This window comes from Sorghum bicolor, chromosome 1, assembly GCF_000003195.3.
Source record: "Sorghum bicolor cultivar BTx623 chromosome 1, Sorghum_bicolor_NCBIv3, whole genome shotgun sequence".
In the NCBI taxonomy this organism is placed as follows: Eukaryota; Viridiplantae; Streptophyta; class Magnoliopsida; order Poales; family Poaceae; genus Sorghum; species Sorghum bicolor.
The window spans coordinates 74,591,840-74,611,014 of NC_012870.2; the positions used below are offsets into that span (position 1 = coordinate 74,591,840).

At 43.1% G+C, this 19,175-nt stretch overlaps 2 protein-coding genes across 3 annotated transcripts; both read left to right on the top strand.

Moving 5' to 3' along the window:
- LOC8081901 (5'-3' exoribonuclease) lies at positions 3,046 to 7,951 on the top strand. Of its 2 annotated transcripts, XM_021451552.1 has the most exons (6): positions 3,046 to 3,441; positions 4,137 to 4,261; positions 4,515 to 4,829; positions 4,913 to 5,082; positions 5,256 to 5,596; positions 7,657 to 7,951. In XM_021451552.1, exons 1-6 carry the CDS (start codon positions 3,175 to 3,177, stop codon positions 7,780 to 7,782), a joined length of 1,344 nt encoding a protein of 447 aa, XP_021307227.1. In that variant the 5' UTR covers positions 3,046 to 3,174; the 3' UTR covers positions 7,783 to 7,951. The 2 variants fall into 2 exon arrangements, with proteins under 2 accessions (XP_021307227.1, XP_002465714.1); XM_002465669.2 differs by lacking the exon at positions 7,657 to 7,951 and having other exon boundaries at positions 3,048 to 3,441; positions 5,256 to 5,908.
- LOC8081902 (ethylene-responsive transcription factor RAP2-13) lies at positions 10,374 to 11,736 on the top strand. Its single transcript, XM_002465670.2, has one exon. The coding sequence runs from the start codon at positions 10,500 to 10,502 to the stop codon at positions 11,451 to 11,453; it is 954 nt and encodes a 317-aa protein (XP_002465715.1). The 5' UTR covers positions 10,374 to 10,499; the 3' UTR covers positions 11,454 to 11,736.

A 19,175-nucleotide genomic window follows, 5' to 3' on the forward strand; every position in this document is an offset into this window, starting at 1 on the left:
GAACATGGAGCAGGCCCGGGCTGTTAAGTCAGTGATTACTACTTTTGAAAAAGGTTCTGGACAATTGCTAAGTCCAAACAAATGCTCTTTGCTGGTAAATGAAGACCTGGATGGCGCAGTCTCGGAGCAGGTGCGCTCAGTTTTGGGAGTGGAAAGAGTTGATTTTGAGGCCAAGTACTTGGGACTGCCAACTCCAAATGGACGGGTCCGGAGAGGGCTATTCCAACCCCTCGAGGAGCGCTTCCACGAAAGAATGATCACTTGGAAGGAAAAATATTTATCTGCTGCAGGGAAGGAGGTGTTGATCAAATCGGTGGCTCAGGCCTTGCCAATTTATATTATGAGTGTTTTTAAACTGCCTCTAACCTTGTGTGATGAACTCATGAAGCAGATTCGTGTTTTTTGGTGGGGTGCTGAAAAGGGTCGAAGGAAGGTGCAATGGATCCCATGGGAAAAATTGGTGCTACCGAAGGGTTTGGGTGGTATGGGCTTTAAGGATCTTCGCTTGATGAACCAGGCACTGCTCGCTCGTCAGGCCTGGAGACTTGTGGCTTTCCCCGATAGTCTTTGTGCAAGGGTGTTGAAAGCTAAATACTATCCCAACAGCAAACTGCTAGACCGGGCTCTGGCCGGTGACGCGTCACAGACATGGAGAGCTATCGAATATGGTTTGGAGCTGCTAAAACAGGGCGTCATTCACCGGATTGGTAATGGAAGATCAACTCAGATTTGGCGAGATAATTGGCTACCAAGAGGGTATGGACTGAAACCGATTGGTCCCATGCGCTCTTGTCGGCTTCGTTGGGTGCATCACCTCATTGATGACAGTGGTGCTTGGGACGAAACTGTTGTTCGGAGGTATTTTTTTCCTTGTGATGCTGTTGAAATTTTTAAGATCAAGCTGCCTGCTCATGAGACCCCAGATTTTGTGGCCTGGCATTATGAGAAGACGGGTTATTTTTCTGTTCGCAGTGCTTACAAATTAGCTGTCCGAAACTTCTATGGGGCTGTTAATATTGCGAGTAGTTCCAGTTCTGTTGAAGGTCGGGCTGGATGGAAGAAATTGTGGCAGATTGATGTGCCATCCAAAGTCAATGTTTTTGCTATGAAGGCTGTTAACAATGGTCTGCCTACTCGTGTTAATAAGAAACACCGCCACCTTGAGCAGCAGGATATATGCCAGATATGTGGGCAATATGCTGAAGATGTTTGCCATGCCTTGGTGGCTTGTCCACATGCTGTGTCCCTGCGGCTGGCTATGAGAGAGCACTGGGTGTTACCGTCAGAGCAGGTGTTTGCTAAGGCTGATCCAGAATGGTTGATGATGCTGATTCACAATAGTTCTCCAGAGGTACTGGCGAATGTTTTTATGCTGTTTTGGCACACTTGGAGTATACGAAATAAGGTGATCCATGAGGATACATGTCCTTTTATTGCCAGCTCGGTCACCTTCCTAACCAGGTATATGACATCTCTGAATAATATCCGACAACAGACTGAGCATATGGATGCCAAAGGAAAATATTGTGCAGTGTCTGGGACTAGTAATGCTCAGAGGCAGAGTCTAGTTCAGAAGAGAAAATGTTGGGTGTCACCACCGCAGGGTTCTTTTAAGATCAATGTTGATGCTGCGTTTGATCAGCTATCTGGTGATGCTGCGATAGGGATTGTGATTCGAGATTGGCAGGGTTCCATGAAACTTACCGCCTGGCGCTTTTTATCTCATTGCAGGGACGCTGAGGAGGCCGAGGCGACAGCATGCTTAGAGGGCCTTCACATGGCTTTGAGATGGCCACATATTCCGATGATCCTAGAATCTGATTGTCAGTCGGTGGTTGCCAAATTTCATGCCAAGGGCTATGATCGTTTTGCACTGTGGAATGTCTTTGCGATGATGCACGACGCCGGCAGCCAGTTATGCAAATTAGAGGTTGTTAAGATTAGTAGGGATCAGAATAATTTGGCGCATGAGTTGGCGCGTTTTGCTTCTAGGTCTAGGGAGTGTCAGTGTTTTTTGATTGTTTTCCAGATTGGGTTGTGTCCCTCTCTTGTAAGGATGTTACTTAATTTTTAATAAAGTTGTTCCGTTCGGAAAAAAAAGAGAATAGCAAGGGTCAAAAGGCAGGAAGCAAGAACAGCAAGGGGTCTGGGTTCTGGACCGAGGCCTGCTCCCAAGCCCACTCCTATGCAGTATCACGGCCCACCGCCTAGTTCATGCTTCATTGCTTCTCTACTACAGTATTATTTTTTGTTTTAAAATATTCTGGAACTATTTAATTTAGAACAAATATAACAATACCAATATACCAGATAGACTCTACTTCACTGTTTCAACTAAAAAAGGCCGTGTTGGTCGAATTCTAACAGTCTTTCTAAGATGAGTTGGTGCTTTTCATTTTTTTCAATCTTTTGGTACATTTGATGGCATGAAAAAATGTGTATATGTAATTATTTTGAGAAAACTAGAGAGTAATTAAGAGAAAAAATGTCTAGAAAAGTATTATCAAATGGATCATAGAACAACATGTAACGTTACGTCCCCGAGAACAAATTTCCGTCGTATACAAGGCACTCTCACATTGACCTAATTTGTGCGAGTCCCATATGGCTCCGTTCGCTTGTTTTTTAAGTCATATTTTTTCTGTCAGTCAACAATATATTTTTCTCACAATAAATTAGAGAACAATATTTTCAGCCGAACAGATAAACTTTCAAATTCGAACAAAACAAAACATGTCTGATATAATATATCAATTAACGAATTCAAAGTGCTTTTGATATACTGAGAACTCAGAACACGTGAACTTCTAGTTATCAATTTTTTGACGAAGAAAGAGGCACATCGAGTGCTGTGGCAAAAATTTGTTGATGAATTTAACTGCAATAGGTTAATTATCTATAGAAAAAACCCACACAGTTCACTGATAACTAAATTCATCTCAAACAGTTTTCAAATCACCAACTTTGAGACAAACAAAATATTTTCAAATTTTGAATCATGACGCAATTCCGTAGCAGCAGTCAAGGCGTCAAGCAATTCCAGAAACAGCACCGGGCGTGCCGGTGCGCAAGAATAGAACCCCGTTCCGGCCTCTTCCCCAATTCCGAACCTCCCTCGCTGCTTTGGGCGAACAGGCGAAGGCGCCTCCGCTCGCCCCCTCCCAAAACCCCGACATGGGAAACAAGAAGAAGCCGAAGCCGAGCAGGAACAAGAAGAAGCCCAAAACCAGCGCCGACCAGGCTCTGGCCCTAGACTACGTCCGCGCCTGGGCGCACCCCGCGCCGCCGCCACCAGAACCCTCGGCGGCCGACGCCGACGACTTCCTGCCGATCCTGGCTACGCGCGGCGGCGACGTGCTGTTTGAGCTCCACTCCCACTCAAACCACAGCGACGGATTCCTCTCCCCTTCCGCGCTCGTCGAGCGCGCCCATCGCAATGGGGTAAGTGAGGAAGTTCTACCTGACCTCTAGTCCGTTTGCGCAGGAGGTGTTTGAGGAAATGCTTTTGAGGTTTAGTCGGCCGCGTTGTGCTGTGCCATGTGGAATCGACTTTTGTACTTTTCTGGTGCTAAGCTAATCCGAGCACTGCGTTGGTATGCTGCACATTTTGTTGTACCTGCCGGTGTACGTATCTGATTACAAAGAAGGGACATGGTTATGGTTATCATTGTTTGTAGTAGTATGTGCAAGTGCTGTACTGGTGGCTGTAGAATTCAGAGGGTAGTTGTTACCTCTAACGTTTCAACACTTGTCTGATGAATACTTTATGGGTGTTGCTATGGTACACCAAAATAAGTAAATAACTGTGCACCATCCATTTAGTTTGATCTAGATGGATATGGTGACTTATTACCTTCTAAGAGGTAATAGAATAAATATGGAAATAAATATTTTAGTTAAATTTGATTGAATCGGTCATCTTCTGACATGCATTTCTTGGCTAATCACTATTAAAAAAAATGAGGCCTTGTAGTTTTTTCCCCATGAAATGTTTCCTGCACTAAATACCATATACCTCCTAATGTCTGTCATGGTCGTCTGCATCTGCTGCTTAAATGTTATGTCCTGTTGGGGGTATACAGTAGATTCTGAATAACGAAAATAGGATCAACTAAACTATGATGTTTGTGGCATAGGTGAAAGTTCTCGCCCTAACAGATCATGACACCATGGCTGGCATACCAGAAGCTGTGTCAGCAGCTTCCAAGTTTGGCATTAGAATAATTCCTGGTGTTGAAATCAGTGCACTATATAATCCAAGGTAAGTGCCTTTTATCTTTCAGCGAAAAGATCTTCCTTTGTGTTTTGAATGAAAACCAGCAATGCCACTTAATTTATTAAGCTAATCATCTTATCATTTGCACTCCATTGTCAATAGATCTGCAATAGTTTTGTTTTAATGCTCCACTGCCTTTATGCTAAAATGGTATTGTAAACAACATTTTAACTGTTGTACTATGAGTACAGATGTTTCATGTCAATTTCATTATATACTCAATTTCATTGTCTATAAGGGAAGTTGCTGGTGCTGGTGAGACTGTTCATATCCTTGCATACTATGGTATGTGTGGTCCGTCAAGACCTGATGAGTTGGACAGCATGCTATTGAACATTAGAGATGGGCGATACTTACGCGCAAAGAACATGCTGCAAAAGCTAACTACACTGAAGGTGCCAATAAAGTGGGAGCATGTGACTAAAATTGCTGGTGACGGAGTGGCACCTGGCCGATTGCATATAGCAAGGGCTATGGTTGAAGCGGGTTATGTAGAGAATATAAGGCAAGCATTCAACAAATACCTCGGTGATGATGGCCCTGCATATGCCAGGTTATTGCGTCATCCCAAATAAGCATTTCTTGTGCTGAAAAATCTTTGGTTAATAACACAAGGCCTGTGTTTTTTTCTGGCAGAGGAAGTGAACCATTTGCTGAGACTGTCGTGCAGTTAATTAGTCGCACTGGGGGTATTTCTGCACTTGCTCATCCTTGGTCATTGAAGAACCCAGATGCAATAATCAGGTCTTTAAAAGGTGCTGGTCTTAATTGTATGGAGGTCTACAGAAGTGACGGAAAAGTTGATGGTGTGTCTCTTACACTTAATTCATGCTGATTTGTGATAGAGTGGAGAACTCTTGCCATGAACTAAGCTCTTTCTCTATCTATAGCATATATTGGTCCTTCTATCAATAGAGAATATTTTTATCCTTACTCATTATGATATATTTAAATAACATTAAACAATTTCTCTTTACAGGATTTAGTGAATTAGCAGAGAAGTATGGACTTCTGAAACTTGGAGGTTCAGATTTCCATGGAAGAGGTGGAAAAGATGAATCTGACGTTGGAACGGTTAAGCTCGCTATTACAACTTTGTGCTGCTTTTTGAAGATGGCTAGGTCTATCTGGTCTTCTGCTATGAAAGACATCCTGCTTAAGTTTGCAGAGGAACCATCTGCTGCAAATCTAGGAAACATGCTTAAGTTTGGACGACTTACCAATTTTTCTGGTTTTTCTCCAATAAACAATGGTATTCACGTTGTTGATTTCTGCTTATCTTCATGGTCTTCTGCTATGGAAGATGTTGAGCTTGAAGAGGTAAGATTGAAGCTTGCCCATTATGTAGCAGAAAGATAACCTCAACTACATGGCCATCTTGAGCAATGTTTTCTCCCTTATTCAATCACAGCATGTGCTGCTGTAATGTTTCACTTCTTTTGCAGCCCAATATAACTAATGTATTTGTTCATTAGGTGAGGGCATTGTTGAATTAGATATACTGAATCTGGTAGTCTTTGACATTTTATTCAAGAATGTATATTTCTCTACTATGATAATTGAAATGTGCAACATTGAAATGACATGCATAGAATCAGAGCACATCAGCATATTAATATACTGTTTCTTAAAGTGAGGAATCATCATCTGTCTACAAACTTATGGATGAATTGTGCGTCTCCTGTCCCATTTCTATTCTCAACCATGTTTGTGGTTTTGACCTTTGAGAATGATGAATATCCTGCCTATTCATGTAGTTTCTGCCAGTTTTATTCAGTAAGAAAAATATCTAAAATCTACATGTCGAGTTCCATTATTTAGGTCCTTGTAGGCTAATATATGTTTTCAGATTTTTTTAAAATATGAACAGTTCTGTCCTTGAAGGCTTGATTGACTTGAATCATTTCACTCTGAGTCATTACTTAATCGAATTGAACTGACAGATAATATGCACACAGATAAACAATTTGGTTCCAGCCAAATATTGACCTGATCAGTCTGGATCGGTGAATAGTTTACTGTTGATGCAAAACACATTCATGGCATCCACTCAGTCACTAAAACTTGGTAGCTAAAGGATAATGGATTGCAATATTTATATGGTGGCCTGAACCTTGAAAATTTGCTTGCTTATTGAGAGTGAAGAACTCCCTGTCAGGGTAGTTACAACGTAGTCTCTTATGAATTATCTTGAGTTTCTTAATCCTTATCTTTAGTTTATTTTTTTATAAACCTTATCCTAGATGTAGAATATATAAACATTTTTGCACTCTTCAACTAAAAGGTTATGTCCTGTTCTGACAAACCTCTTTGCCAAAGACTACTCTTGTCTGTGTTCTGTGGTTGTCTGTCTTGAGTCTTAGAAATTGTATTTCTGTGTGTATCTTAGGAACCGTGTTTCCTTGCCTTGAATGTTTTTTCTTGGTCACAATTTTCACATGTAAAGTAATATTATCATGTGAAGGGCCGAGGGCTGTTTTACTAGAGCGGCATGTGGTGATTAACCGGAAAATGTCCAACCTTGTGTCTGGACCACTTATATTTTGTAGTAGAAGAGTTGTTTTAGTTTGAGCCTTTTGAGGTTCTATATATGTGGGACCATTGTGACTACTTTGTGGTTTCTACGGTAGTGAATGATGCGCAAAGTGGTGAGAGGTCAATTGTCCTTTTCGTCATACTCTGTTTCTTCCTGATCTTTTATCATGCTACTTGTAGTGTGTTGACTAGTTTAGTTATATCGTCTGAGGTGTGCTGAGCTGCATGCCGTCACCAAATTTGTCACATGTTTCCTGATAGGGCATGAAGACCTAACCATTTCGTGCAGTGCATGATTAGCCTGTTGCCAGTTTGGCTGCTGCATCACTAGGCCCTAATTCCCCCCCTCGGGGCAGCGTAATGGCCACTAATCTTGTTGAGGAGTTGCAGCCACGAGTTCATTTAAAATGTTATCATCCGCACGTAATAGTTATTCTTAACCCATACTTTATAACATTATCTCCACGGCAGCCATATAATGTTAGACCACATAGACCCAGCTTTGGATGACCGTTTTGTGGATGCACAAGGCACTAAAATAAACTGATAAGTGTTGCAGACCGCTCACCTTTTCTGCTTCTGTTTTTGCACATTCTTTTCTTATCTTATTATAATATAATAGGAGATGATGGCTGCTTGGTGGGCCTTGTTCTAGCCGTGGCCTAAGTGTTAGACCGTGATTTCTCTAATTCCTGGAAATAGGTCACGAAACGAAGTGGTTTAGTTGTTGGTGGTCCTCTGCTGTTTGCTTCGAGATGTTTCTTTAATATATAATCCTTGTCTAGAAATCCTTGCCTGGCGAATCTCTCGGCTCGGCTCATGATTGAAGTTCATGTGTACTGTAGGAACCGTGCTGTTCAGGCTACCACCGTACCTGTTCATCCTGGCGCTCTACATACCACGCGAGATCCACAGCTTGCGTCGAGACGTTTCAAGCTGCCTCGAGACGTTTCTCTAGGCGCATCACTTGACTATTTGGTGACGTTTTGGTGTCTCCCTCCGTGGCCTTGTGGAAAGGTCACGCACTGTACGAGCCGTGCTGCCGAGGCTACCAAACCTGTAGCCTTGCAACAAACCACACGGAAACGGTATCCAGAGTTGGCTTCTCAAGAACTCTCGTGTTATGTTATGTTATGTTATGGAATGCCTACAGTGTCGAGGGTGTCGTGCCACATTCTGTCCGTCCCGTCGTATCCTACCACAGCAACCAGATTTGCTTTCGCTCTGTCCATCCCATCGTATCGTAGTCGTACCCACAGGAGCCAGATTTGATTTGATTCGGGGCTCCAAGACGCAGACAAAAGCCCTTTTAAGCCAAACTAACCCCCCCTCGCAGTGGCTGCTGATGTTGTGGTTAGGCGCCTCTCGACCCACCGAGAGTGTCAGTCCCATTCCATCCACAGGAAGGATCGATCGGATCGCGGATCCAAAAGCTCGTCACGACTGGTTCTTTCTTTCGGGGCTGTAGCCGGCTGTACCCTCCCCGCCGAGGGTCCGACACGTCAATATTCCCCCGTCGATTCCGCCCTCCGTTCTGTGGCTGCGGACGCCTTCAACCGGCGCGCATGCCCTGCCCTGCCCTGCCCGCTTTCCTTTCCCCTTCCATTTCCACTCGATCTCGGCGTCGATGGCAGCGGCGGCCAGAACACGCGCTGTCCCTGTCCCTGTCCGTGTCCCTGTCCGTCCATTCCATCATCGCCGGGGTCAGTCACGCAAAAGCCGCTTTTTTTCTCTCTCTCCGCGCCGAAACGCGGCTGCAAGCGCTCGTGCTCATGCTCTCGCTCGCTTGGCATTTTTGCCAAAAAGGAGAGGACGTGTCAGCCTTGGGATACTGCTACTCGTAGCGTAGCACACAACGATGGTTGTTTGACTGCAGCAGCAGCAGCAGCACCGAGGGAAGGAAGGGGAAAGGATTTGTGCAATGTGGTGACGAGTGACGACCACCTTTATTTGTCTGGTCAACAATTGAGTCTCCCTCTCTGTCACTGTTTGGATGTTGGTTGGTTGTTACGCGTCGTTCTTTCGTCCGGAAAAGAAGCTAGAATACTACACTACGACCTTGTTTACTTCCCAATTTTTTTTGTAAAATTGCTACAGTAACTTTTTCGTTTGTATGTGACAAATATTGTTCAACCATAGATTAACTATGTTCAAAAGATTCGTCTCGTAAATTTCGACCAAACTGTACAATTAGTTTTTAATTTCCGTCTATATTTAATACTTCATGTATGTGTCTAAAGATTCGATGTGATGGAAAATCTTGAAAAAATTTTAGGTTTTGAAGCGGAAGTAAACAAGGCCTACGTTTCGCTCGCAATTCCGCTTGTGCAGTGCGGACAAGACCCCCTCCAGCGTCCTAATCAGCTGTGCTGTGACCGGAGCACGGCCATGATTGCGGAATGGCCCTTGGGCCTGTTTAGATTGGAAACGAAAATTTTTTGGGTGTCACATCGGATGTGTCGGAAGGATGTCGGGAGGGGTTTTTAGAAACTAATAAAAAAACAAATTACATAGCTCGTCAGAAAACTGCAAGACAAATTTATTAAGCATAATTAATCTGTCATTAGCATATGTGGGTTACTGTAGCACTTAAGGCTAATCATGGAGTAACTAGGCTTAAAAGATTCGTCTCGCGATTATTAACTAAACTGTGTAATTAGTTTATTTTTTTATCTACATTTAATGTTACATGCATGTGTCTAAAGATTCGATGGGATGGATGAAAAAATTTTGGGTAGGGAACTAAACAGGGCCTTACTTCCCTGAAAAAAAAAAGAAGATCGTAAAAGAATGACCCTATCGCATCAAATCAGGCGGGTTCGGGCTGCCTTTACATCAAATCGTATCTAGTGTACTCCTAGCCTGTTGTATTTGAGTATTGTAGTTTTCTCGTACAAGATGATACGCCTCGCGCCCTCCCAGTAATACTAATAATCTAAGTGCAGATCCACAACGGATCCGAGAGATGATTGGCTGCAAAAGGACTTGTTTAAAATTCCAGGCGTCCAGATACTTAGCTATTGTTTAGTTCACCCAAAAACTTTTTTTTTTTCAAAATTTCTCGTCACATCGAATCTTGAAACACAGGAATGAAGCACTAAATATAGACAAAAAATTAAAACTAATTGTACAGTTTATCTGTAAATCGCGAGATAAATCTTTTGAACCAAATTACTCTATAATTGAATAATATTTATCAAATAAAAACAAAAATACTACAGTTCTGAAAACTTAAAAATTTTCAGCCCCTTAAAACTCTTCAGCTCAGAGACCGTAGCATACAAGTTACCCGTAGAGCACGCTCAGGCATGTGACAGCTAGGAGTAGTACGAGTAGATCCCTCTCATCTTACCAGGTCAGACCGCTTCTCAGCCAATCCGGGGCTGCCAGGTACCCACCGTTTACCGGCACCTGCCTGGGCGCGCACGTCCCTCGCCGTGAAAGATCTCGACACGTGTCGAGTGCAGGACGAGCGAGGACACCTGGCGCCGTCCCATTGGCCGAAACCAACTCCCTCCTCGCTTATAAAAGAGCCCCCCGCAACGGCTGCTCTTGCTCATCGAACTGCTCGCTTCATCCAGCCTTCAATCTCCGTGCTGCGCGCCTGCGCCCCGCGAATTCTTTACGCTCTCGAGATCTCTCTCTAGATTCTCTCGGCTTCCCTCTTCCGAATTCGTGCAAGAAATCCATGGCGGCTACGACGATAGATTGGCACGGCCGCAACGCCGCCTTGTATGGCGTGGCGGACAGGGACAGCAAGGAGCTGGTGCGCGCGCTTGCTCCGCCCATGCAACAGGCGGCCCCGACCATCTCGTTCGCGTACCCCTGCTCCGGCGTGGAGCAGCAGAGCGCGGCGGCGGCGGCGGGCTCGTTTCTGGGCGCCGGCGGTAGTAGTGGCCTGCTGACTCCGGCACAGATTCTCCAGCTGCAGTCGCGACTCCAGTTCCTGCGCCGGCCGGCGGCGGGCGGCGCCACGCTGGCCGCGGTGACCACGCAGCAGATGAAGCGGCAGGGCGTGCCGCAGGCTCCGGCGCCGCTTACCTCAAGGCCGGCGGTGTCCAAGCTGTACCGCGGCGTCCGGCAGCGGCATTGGGGGAAGTGGGTGGCGGAGATCCGCCTGCCGCGCAACCGCACCCGCCTCTGGCTCGGCACCTTCGACACCGCCGAGGAGGCCGCGCTCGCCTACGACAGCGCCGCGTTCCGCCTCCGCGGGGACTCCGCCAGGCTCAACTTCCCCGAGCTCAGGCGCGGCGGCCAGCACCTCGGCCCGCCGCTCCACGCCGCGGTCGACGCCAAGCTCCACGCCATCTGCAACGGCACGACGGACGTCGTTGTGCCGCTGCCCCAGAGCCAGAGCCAGAGCCAGAGCCAGAGCCAGAGCCACGCCACGACGGCGACGGCGACAACCACCCCGAGCTCTCTCTCCTCGGCGAGCCCACACGTCAAGAGCGAGCCGGGCTGCTCCGGCTCCGAGAGCTCGTTTTCCGCAGACGGCGACGTGTCCTCGACTGGGTCCTCCGACGTGGTGCCAGAGATGCAACTACTCGACTTCTCAGAAGCGCCATGGGACGAGTCCGAGAGCTTCCACCTGCGCAAGTACCCGTCCCTGGAGATCGACTGGGACTCCATCCTGATTTCATAATGCGATGGCTTTGCTCGTCTTGTCTCCCCAGCTCTTGATCAAGCTGTTCTTGCTTGCTCTGTACTTCACAGACCAAAGGATATTAAAGTGGTGTCTTGATGTTTAGGTACTTGTTGGTTTAGGTTTCGGGTTTGATCATGTCTAGCATCAACCCTGGTCTGCTTGCTTTTTTGAACGGCATTGCCAGGATGGAGGTCTCACTACTTTGTATTATTTTGATGAAATTACTAGCAGTCTGCATCCAACAGGTTTCATGTATATAGACACACTGTTATGACGTTTACTGTTTTTTGTGCTGCACTTCTGTTACTGCTCAGTATATCTGAAATTAAATGAGATCGAATAAATATATTGCTAGGAAAAAAACAATGAAAGTTGATTTACACATACAGTATGAGATTCATGACCTTTACGGCTTTACAAGAAGATTCACTGTAGCACCCTTTAGCAATACTAGCAATGAGAAGAAGCACATTTCAATTAGGAATAAGCTAGTCTAGAAGTGCCAAATATAATGCAATAAGGTGAGTGTTAGGCTGCATCACTGCAAATATGAATATGAACTACTTTAACATGGAATTGCTTTGCCTTTACACTGATGTAAACCTTGCAATTCCATTTTCATAAACATTTTTTTATTATGTTAAAATGCAATTCAAAATTCATACGATATTTTAATTGTCTTTATTTATCACAGAACTAACAAAGCTTTGACTCTATGTGAAAAGTTCCTGTGCAAAAAGATATTCTGAAACCACTTTAAAATATTCTCCTTTCTATGCAGAAAGATATTCTCAAACGACTTTTAAAACATTCTCCGCTTATGAAGTACTGAATCTTTTTAGCTATTTTAACTGTAATTTGTTAACTCAAAAATTAAGGTTACTTATATGAAATGTGCGATGTTTCCCTCTGATCTTGGTACTGATTTTTGCACTGGTCATTGCAGCGCACATATTTATTATCTTATTTGGAACGGTACTGGATTATTGTATCTCTATCTGTTGCTGCACAGGAGGAAAAAGCATCTGGATCTCTTTTTTCGCTTGTTCCTCGTTTAAAAGGACCAGAGTATCATGTGGGGGAAGTCAGTACTCCACGTTACCACAACGTTGCTTTTGCTTAATATAATGCTAACCCAATTCCCCAGAAGGAGAAAACCAGGTATTAATTGAGCAGCTAATCACCACAACAGACATGGTTCGTCTCAAAGTTCATTGTACAGTTCAGTGTAACTTTGTCGCTTCTATCAAACATTTTGTTTACCTTTTGGTTGATGCATGAACCTTGATAAACGCGTTAATTGTCAGTTAGCTCTGTCTTTGGTTCATTGGAGAACTTGAGCTTGATTAGTAGCTGCGTATAGTCTGTGAAGCATTGAAAGATATTAAGCTTTGAAAAAAGCTGTTCAGCTAACAAAGCTACTATTTTCTCATTGGGATATGACAACCGTTGATCCGGCACAGCTGAAATGCTTAGGCTTTGAAGCTTTTATCTTAGGTGGAGTGGAAATGGAGACTCACACTTAGGATAGTTTTATGAAGGTAAATGTAAAACAACACTTGAGATAATGGTCTGGGTAACACCACACATCCATTGTGGGGGTACCTTTCAAATATATAGCCATATACAAGAGTTGGTACACGTGGTAGTACAACAACGTGTTAGCTATACGCATTTCCTAAGCATGATTTTTTTTTTGGCTTTAAGGCTCTTATAACCGAGTTGGTACAACAATGTTATGAACATATGGTCGATATACATATAGTTCAGTTTATGATGAGTGATTGTCAACGTGAGTAGCGCTTTGGGTTGAATTGTTGAACTAACTAAGGCGGACCTTGCTAAGGTACACCCATTATCTTATAGGAGGTAAGATCTCAATTAAATCTCAACCCCTGATTTTTTTTAAATGCACCCGTACAGGAGTATATGCTGCCGTTGCATGCACAGTGCAGGTGCATCCATATATGGGCAACAAACAAGCTTTTGACATTGATTTAGTTGTTAAAAAACATAAATTTATAAAATTCTGAAAATACTAATTTTAAGATTATGAATATAAATAAATAAAAAATTTAAATACCAACACGTTCAAAGAAGGTATGGTGTTCTATTACCAATAATTTAAATATCAACGTGTTCAAGACTGCTCTCGTTATCAACATGTTGATGATCCAACTTTTAGGTAACTAAAGCACACCTCTAATTTTGTCACAATTAGACAAAAACACAACTCACGTTTAGGTATAGCTAACGTTGACATAAAATACATTACATGCTAGGAACCATCCATACAAATGCATGCCTCAAGTTGTTACATGCCTGTTAGATCTAATTAATAGACATTTTACTTAAAATTTTGCTTCCTTTCCTATTTCTCAAAATAAATAAAATTATTTATCCTATTACCTCTTAGGAGGTAATATGTGATTATTGCCATTCAAATCTACGGTCCACAGTTATTTGGAAGTATCGTAGCAAAACCCAACACTAGGGGTCATTGACAAGTGCAAGAGTACATGAGGAGTAAGTCAAGCGGAGGCACTAGAAGACGACAAGCGTATGGAGTACACTACCGTGGTTTGGTGATTTGGTCCTCAAAACCATCGGTGGACACTTTTAGGTTTGGGCATCAAAACTCGGGTGTGGTTTTGGAGAGAACGAGAGGTAGCACATGGCGTTATTGTAACTTGTAAGGCTTGTGTCGAGGTGAGGCTAAGTTATGAAGGGTACGTGGCCATTGGATCTGTAGATCTCTAAGTTAGACCATAATATCCTTTGGGTTAGGTTGTTCACTCTAATTACCTAGTGGTATATTGGGAATATGCCCATATGTAATAACTTCTATAAATAAGAGGAGAGTTGTCCCAATCAACCATATTTTCTCTTCAGTCAATCATTTCCTTCATCCTTGTTAGTCTTTAGAATGTTGTAGTGATCCATAAATGATTTAACCAAATCATTCATCTATGTAAATCAAATCTCGTAGACCTAATCTAAGGGGGAATAGTGGTCTTAACCTCCTGTTTTCATCGTAGTTCAATGATCTGAATTCATGTTTTGATTTTTGTTTTAATGGTCTACATGCATCTAACAGTTGATTGATAAACAACAAAAAATACAATCCTTTATATGTGTTATGCAAATTTAAGATGAAATCACATGCATCTAATAGTCGATTGATAAATAATAAAATTATAGGTTTTATGCTTAATTTAGTTTTCGATCTTGTCCTTTACAGGACCATAATGGCCAATACTATGGTCTATTATTGGTGCGGAGTTATATTTGATAACCTTAAAGGCTTTGTGTATGCTTGGACTATGAACGATGGTTCTATGATAATGGCTTTGTTGTCTTCGCTGATACCAACGCATGCCTTCTACTGACATGTCAACATGTTTTGCCCAAGAACAATGATAACGTGGTGGTGGGTTCCAGTATAAGCACTCTGTTTCACACTGGTGGTTTGATACTCAAGTTTCTATGTCGATGTGAGTAGAGATTTAGCCTTGCTTCGTACTGATAGTATTAGTGTTTTTGGGTACTCCTTTAAGTTTCTAGGAGGATGGAGATGTTGTTTCTGGTATTGATGTTGTTTTACTCTCATTCTTTGCAATGAAGTACAGTCAAGTTCTTGCAAAGCTAAGAACATTTCCTCAAAAGATATTGTAAGTATTTTCTAAGAATTACTATTACACATTTTCTGTTTTTCTCTCTATTTATGCATTGACTCATTAATTATTTTCTTGCGGCTCTGAACTAGTTTGGAGTGAAGAAACTAGGAGTGGAGAAATTAGCTCAGACTATACATCCATGCCTAGCACATGAGGGGCATATGTTTTCTTAAAAAGAGTGAAAAAGGTGGTAAGAGTGAATAGTGGAGCATCTGGTGGTATGAAGACTTTTATTTCTATCTGAACCGTGGTGACAACTTTAAGAGAGTGGCTTGAAACTGAAGATGTAAAAGTTTAAAGATTATACTTTTTCTTCAACTTGTACACTAAATCATTCATTTAATGTTTTTTTAGGAAAATATAATAATCAGAGATATGCTACAGATGATCGCTAAACAATGAAGTACCAAGGACATTATATTCAACTTGAAGTAGATAATGTTTTGTTTCTATTGTACTTCTTGATTTCAACACAATAGTTTATATCGCATGATCTTATTTAACATATAACAAATCAGGAAGTACAATATAAACTATTGAATTGAACCAATTTGCACGTATTGATGTGTGAACAATAGTGTCAATGGACTGGGAGCGATGAAGGGCGAACGCCAAGCCTTGGATCGAGGGACTAGAGAAGTCGGGTGACTCTGACCGTGGGTGGATGGCACCTAGGGTCACTGACAAGTGCAAGAGTACATCGAGAGTGGACCCTGTTATCCAAGTTAAGATGATGGTTGGGCAAGTCAAGTGGAGGCGCTGGAAGACTTGACGGCCGGGTGGTCAAGGACGACGGTGACACATGTCGAGTTCGTGAGCGAGCGTTTGGAGTATGCTACTCGTGAGTGCTTTTAGTGGTTGGTACCCCAAAACCACTAGTGGACGGTTTTTGGGTTTGGGCCTCAAACAAATGTAGTTGTGGAGGAAATTAGAGGCGACACGTGGCGTCATCACGAGGCTTCCATCGAGGCAAAGCTAAGTTATCAAGGGTGCTTGAGCGTCGGATGAGCATTTATATCTGAGTTGGACCATATATAATATCCTTTGGGTTAGGTGGATTGCTCTAATTACCTCGGGGGATATTGGGAATGTGTAATAGCATCTATATAAGAGGAGGGCTGCCCCAATCAACCTTATCTGTTCAGTCAGTTATTTACTTCATCGTTTCCGTGTTTCTAGACTGTTTTAGTTATCCATAGATGTTTTAGCCAAATCATTCATCTATGTAAATCAAACCTTGTAAACCTGATCTAAGTGGGAATGGTGGCCTTAGTCTCCATGTTGTCCTCGTGGTTCAATGATCTGAGTTCATTGATTTAAGTTCATGTTTTTATGGTGTTCTTATCTTGGTTTTCCATGTTCTCTCTTTGCTTCAATCTTTTATTTGAGAAGGTTTGGGGTGGTTCCGGTTGATCTACGACGAGCAAGGACATGTGTTGATCTTATTCACCAAGTGGTTTCATCTAAATCCACACGAGGTCATAGATCGAGACGAATTTTGTTTTTGGGAGAAAAGCCAAATTTTTACTCAAGACCTGAAATTCCTGTTGATTGGCTAAGTCTTAGGCGAGATCTCTTAAAGATAGCTCAACGTCTTCCTTGTGACCATGGTTTTGATTTGACCAAAAATCATTTGATTTTGAATCTTGGTCAAATGTTTTCGGGAGCACCAGTCCTTAGTCGAGGTCATTGGTCATGACATAGTTGACCACTAGTGCATTTTAAAGTTCTTCCCTTCACAACCCTAAGACCAGTGTGCACCTATTGAGTGCACCGGTGGTGACAGGTGCGTGCTACATTGTCGACCCTCACCAGCAGTCGCTCACACCATGGTAACCGGTGTGCACAAGTGAGGGTACACCGGTCACGGCTTACAAAGAGTTGCACTCTCATCTCTTTCAGCTCAAGAGCACCAGTTTTGTCCCATGTGGTGACCGGTGCTCACCGAGGCAACCGGTGTTGTCGAGAAGCTACTGTTTCGCTCGTTCCTTGATGGTTCATCTCATGTTCTTTTCTGGTTTGCTCAGCCATGTTTCTTGAGAGTTGCTTGATCCATCCCACTGGTTTGCATGAGTCCAAGTTTGAACGTGCTTTGCTGTTAGGGTTGAATTTGGGATAGTGGCTTAAGTTTTCGCAAGAAAATTTAAGGCTCCCATTCAACCCCCTCATCACCGTTCTCGGTTCTTCATATGTGTTAGCTATACATAATTCCTAATAGAGTTGATAGAAATGACCAGGTAATACAACTCTACGAGCATAATAGCCTTGTTTGTATAATATATATCAGCTTGTTCACTTGGGAGAAAAGACATGACTGAAATTGAAAGTACCGTTCGTTGATTTATTGTGAGAAAAAAACACTGGCTGACAGATTCGACACATAATCTTAAGTGAACATGCTCGGCACAAACAAGACAATAAAGGAATGTATTACCCAGCCACATGGGTGGCGATTTATTCTGCATGTTGTTTTCCATGAAAACTTTCCTTAGGCTTGTCTATTTTAGTGACCTCAGGTTAGTTGTTTCAACTCAAGTAATGAATGCTTTCTTTATCTAAAATATCATAAAAATATTGAAATAAGTATATGTTAGGCATAGATCCCAAGCTTTAATTATATGTGTAAATGAAGATCATGGTCCAGATAATATATACATTTGTTACTTGTCAACTGCTTATGCTCAACCTGCTAATCCAAGCTGGTTTATGTCGCTTTACAGATCAGTATGGCCTATCCACAGCTTGTTTTTGTGGTCATTTTCATGCTTTAGCGCATCGTGGTATTGACCATTCGTATTTTCTTATGCATATCCTCTCGTGGAGGCTGGAGGTAGATAGGCAGAGCTTGCAGAAAAAGCACTAATAATGCTCAGGCATTGTCAGATCAGGTCAACCCCATAATATCTATCGCGCACAATGTCAACGCGGCGCTATTAATTAGACGCACTCAAAGAGATTGCGCAGGGTTGCCCACTATGTTGCCACCTGCCAATGTGATGATGGCCCATCGCGCGTAGCTTTTGGGTTGACTTCGTCTTGCTGATCTCAGAGAAGGCCAGAGACCTAGCAGAAAAAAGCAGCGTTATTGTGTGCTAATGGAAAGATTAGTTCAAAATTAAAAAAGAATTGTTCCGTTGAAAAAAGAGATCGAGTTGGGGATGTAAGGGAGATCCATCCAACAATCCAACCCAAGAGTTGGGCATGACAAGAAGATTCAATTGGCAAGAAAAAGGCTACCCTCGTAGGGATAATGTATGTATAATCACGTAGGCTGGTATAGGCAATAGGCTTGATCATGATATATCAGTGTATAGCTTGGTAAGCTAGCATTGACCTGTGTAAAAAGCATGCAGATGTTCATGCTTTGCGAAGCTTTTTATCATGGCTATGCTAGGTTTCCATAAGCCGTTTTCGGTTTCATTTGCTTTGTTGACCGTGTTTTCAATGCGAGATTGGTGCACAAACAGCTGCCTTTGCTGGAGTCTGTGGCTGGAAGTGCGGTGAAGTATGAGCCAGAGAATGTTGATCTGATTGACTACTTGCTCGGTTGTCAGTTGTCACCTGCCGAACTCCAAACGTCAGAATTAAGGAATCCTATGCGAATGCGAATCCAATCGGAACCGACCGTTCTAAGCTGTTTTACTGTAACTGTAATGTAAGACTAAAAGGAAAAAAAATAAAAGATGAATCATTGATTTGATTTATGAGTAGCTGGCCTAGCCCTTGTTGGTTGATTATCGAGCTGCGTGCAGAAAGATGGATGATGGGGTGGAACCTGAAACTCTGAACTTCTAATGAAAGTGAAGCCGTGCTCATGGTGCATGAACCCTACCTTTGAAAACCTGTGCTGTGCTCCTGCAGATTGGTACACTGAACCAGGCATGTGCAGATGTGCTTGCGTGCGTGCATGCCATGCTGATTCTTAACACAGTCACGGGGCCGGGGCTGGGCGAGTGGGACGGCGGCAGGAGGAGCTGGCGCACGGGGTATTATTTCAGTGCCCAAAGCCATGTCGGCAGCGCTCAAGTATCTGTCAGTCGCC

What these genes read in the sequence shown, in the direction of transcription:
- LOC8081901 (XM_021451552.1), top strand. Translation starts at nt 3,175, where the DNA reads ATGGGAAACAAGAAGAAGCCGAAGCCGAGCAGGAACAAGAAGAAGCCC. An exon ending in GATGGCCCTGCATATGCCAG is followed by an intron (nt 4,830 to 4,912) that starts GTTATTGCGTCA and finishes TTTTTCTGGCAG; the next exon opens with AGGAAGTGAACCATTTGCTG. An exon ending in AAGATGTTGAGCTTGAAGAG is followed by an intron (nt 5,597 to 7,656) that starts GTAAGATTGAAG and finishes TGTGTACTGTAG; the next exon opens with GAACCGTGCTGTTCAGGCTA.
- LOC8081902 (XM_002465670.2), top strand. Translation starts at nt 10,500, where the DNA reads ATGGCGGCTACGACGATAGATTGGCACGGCCGCAACGCCGCCTTGTAT.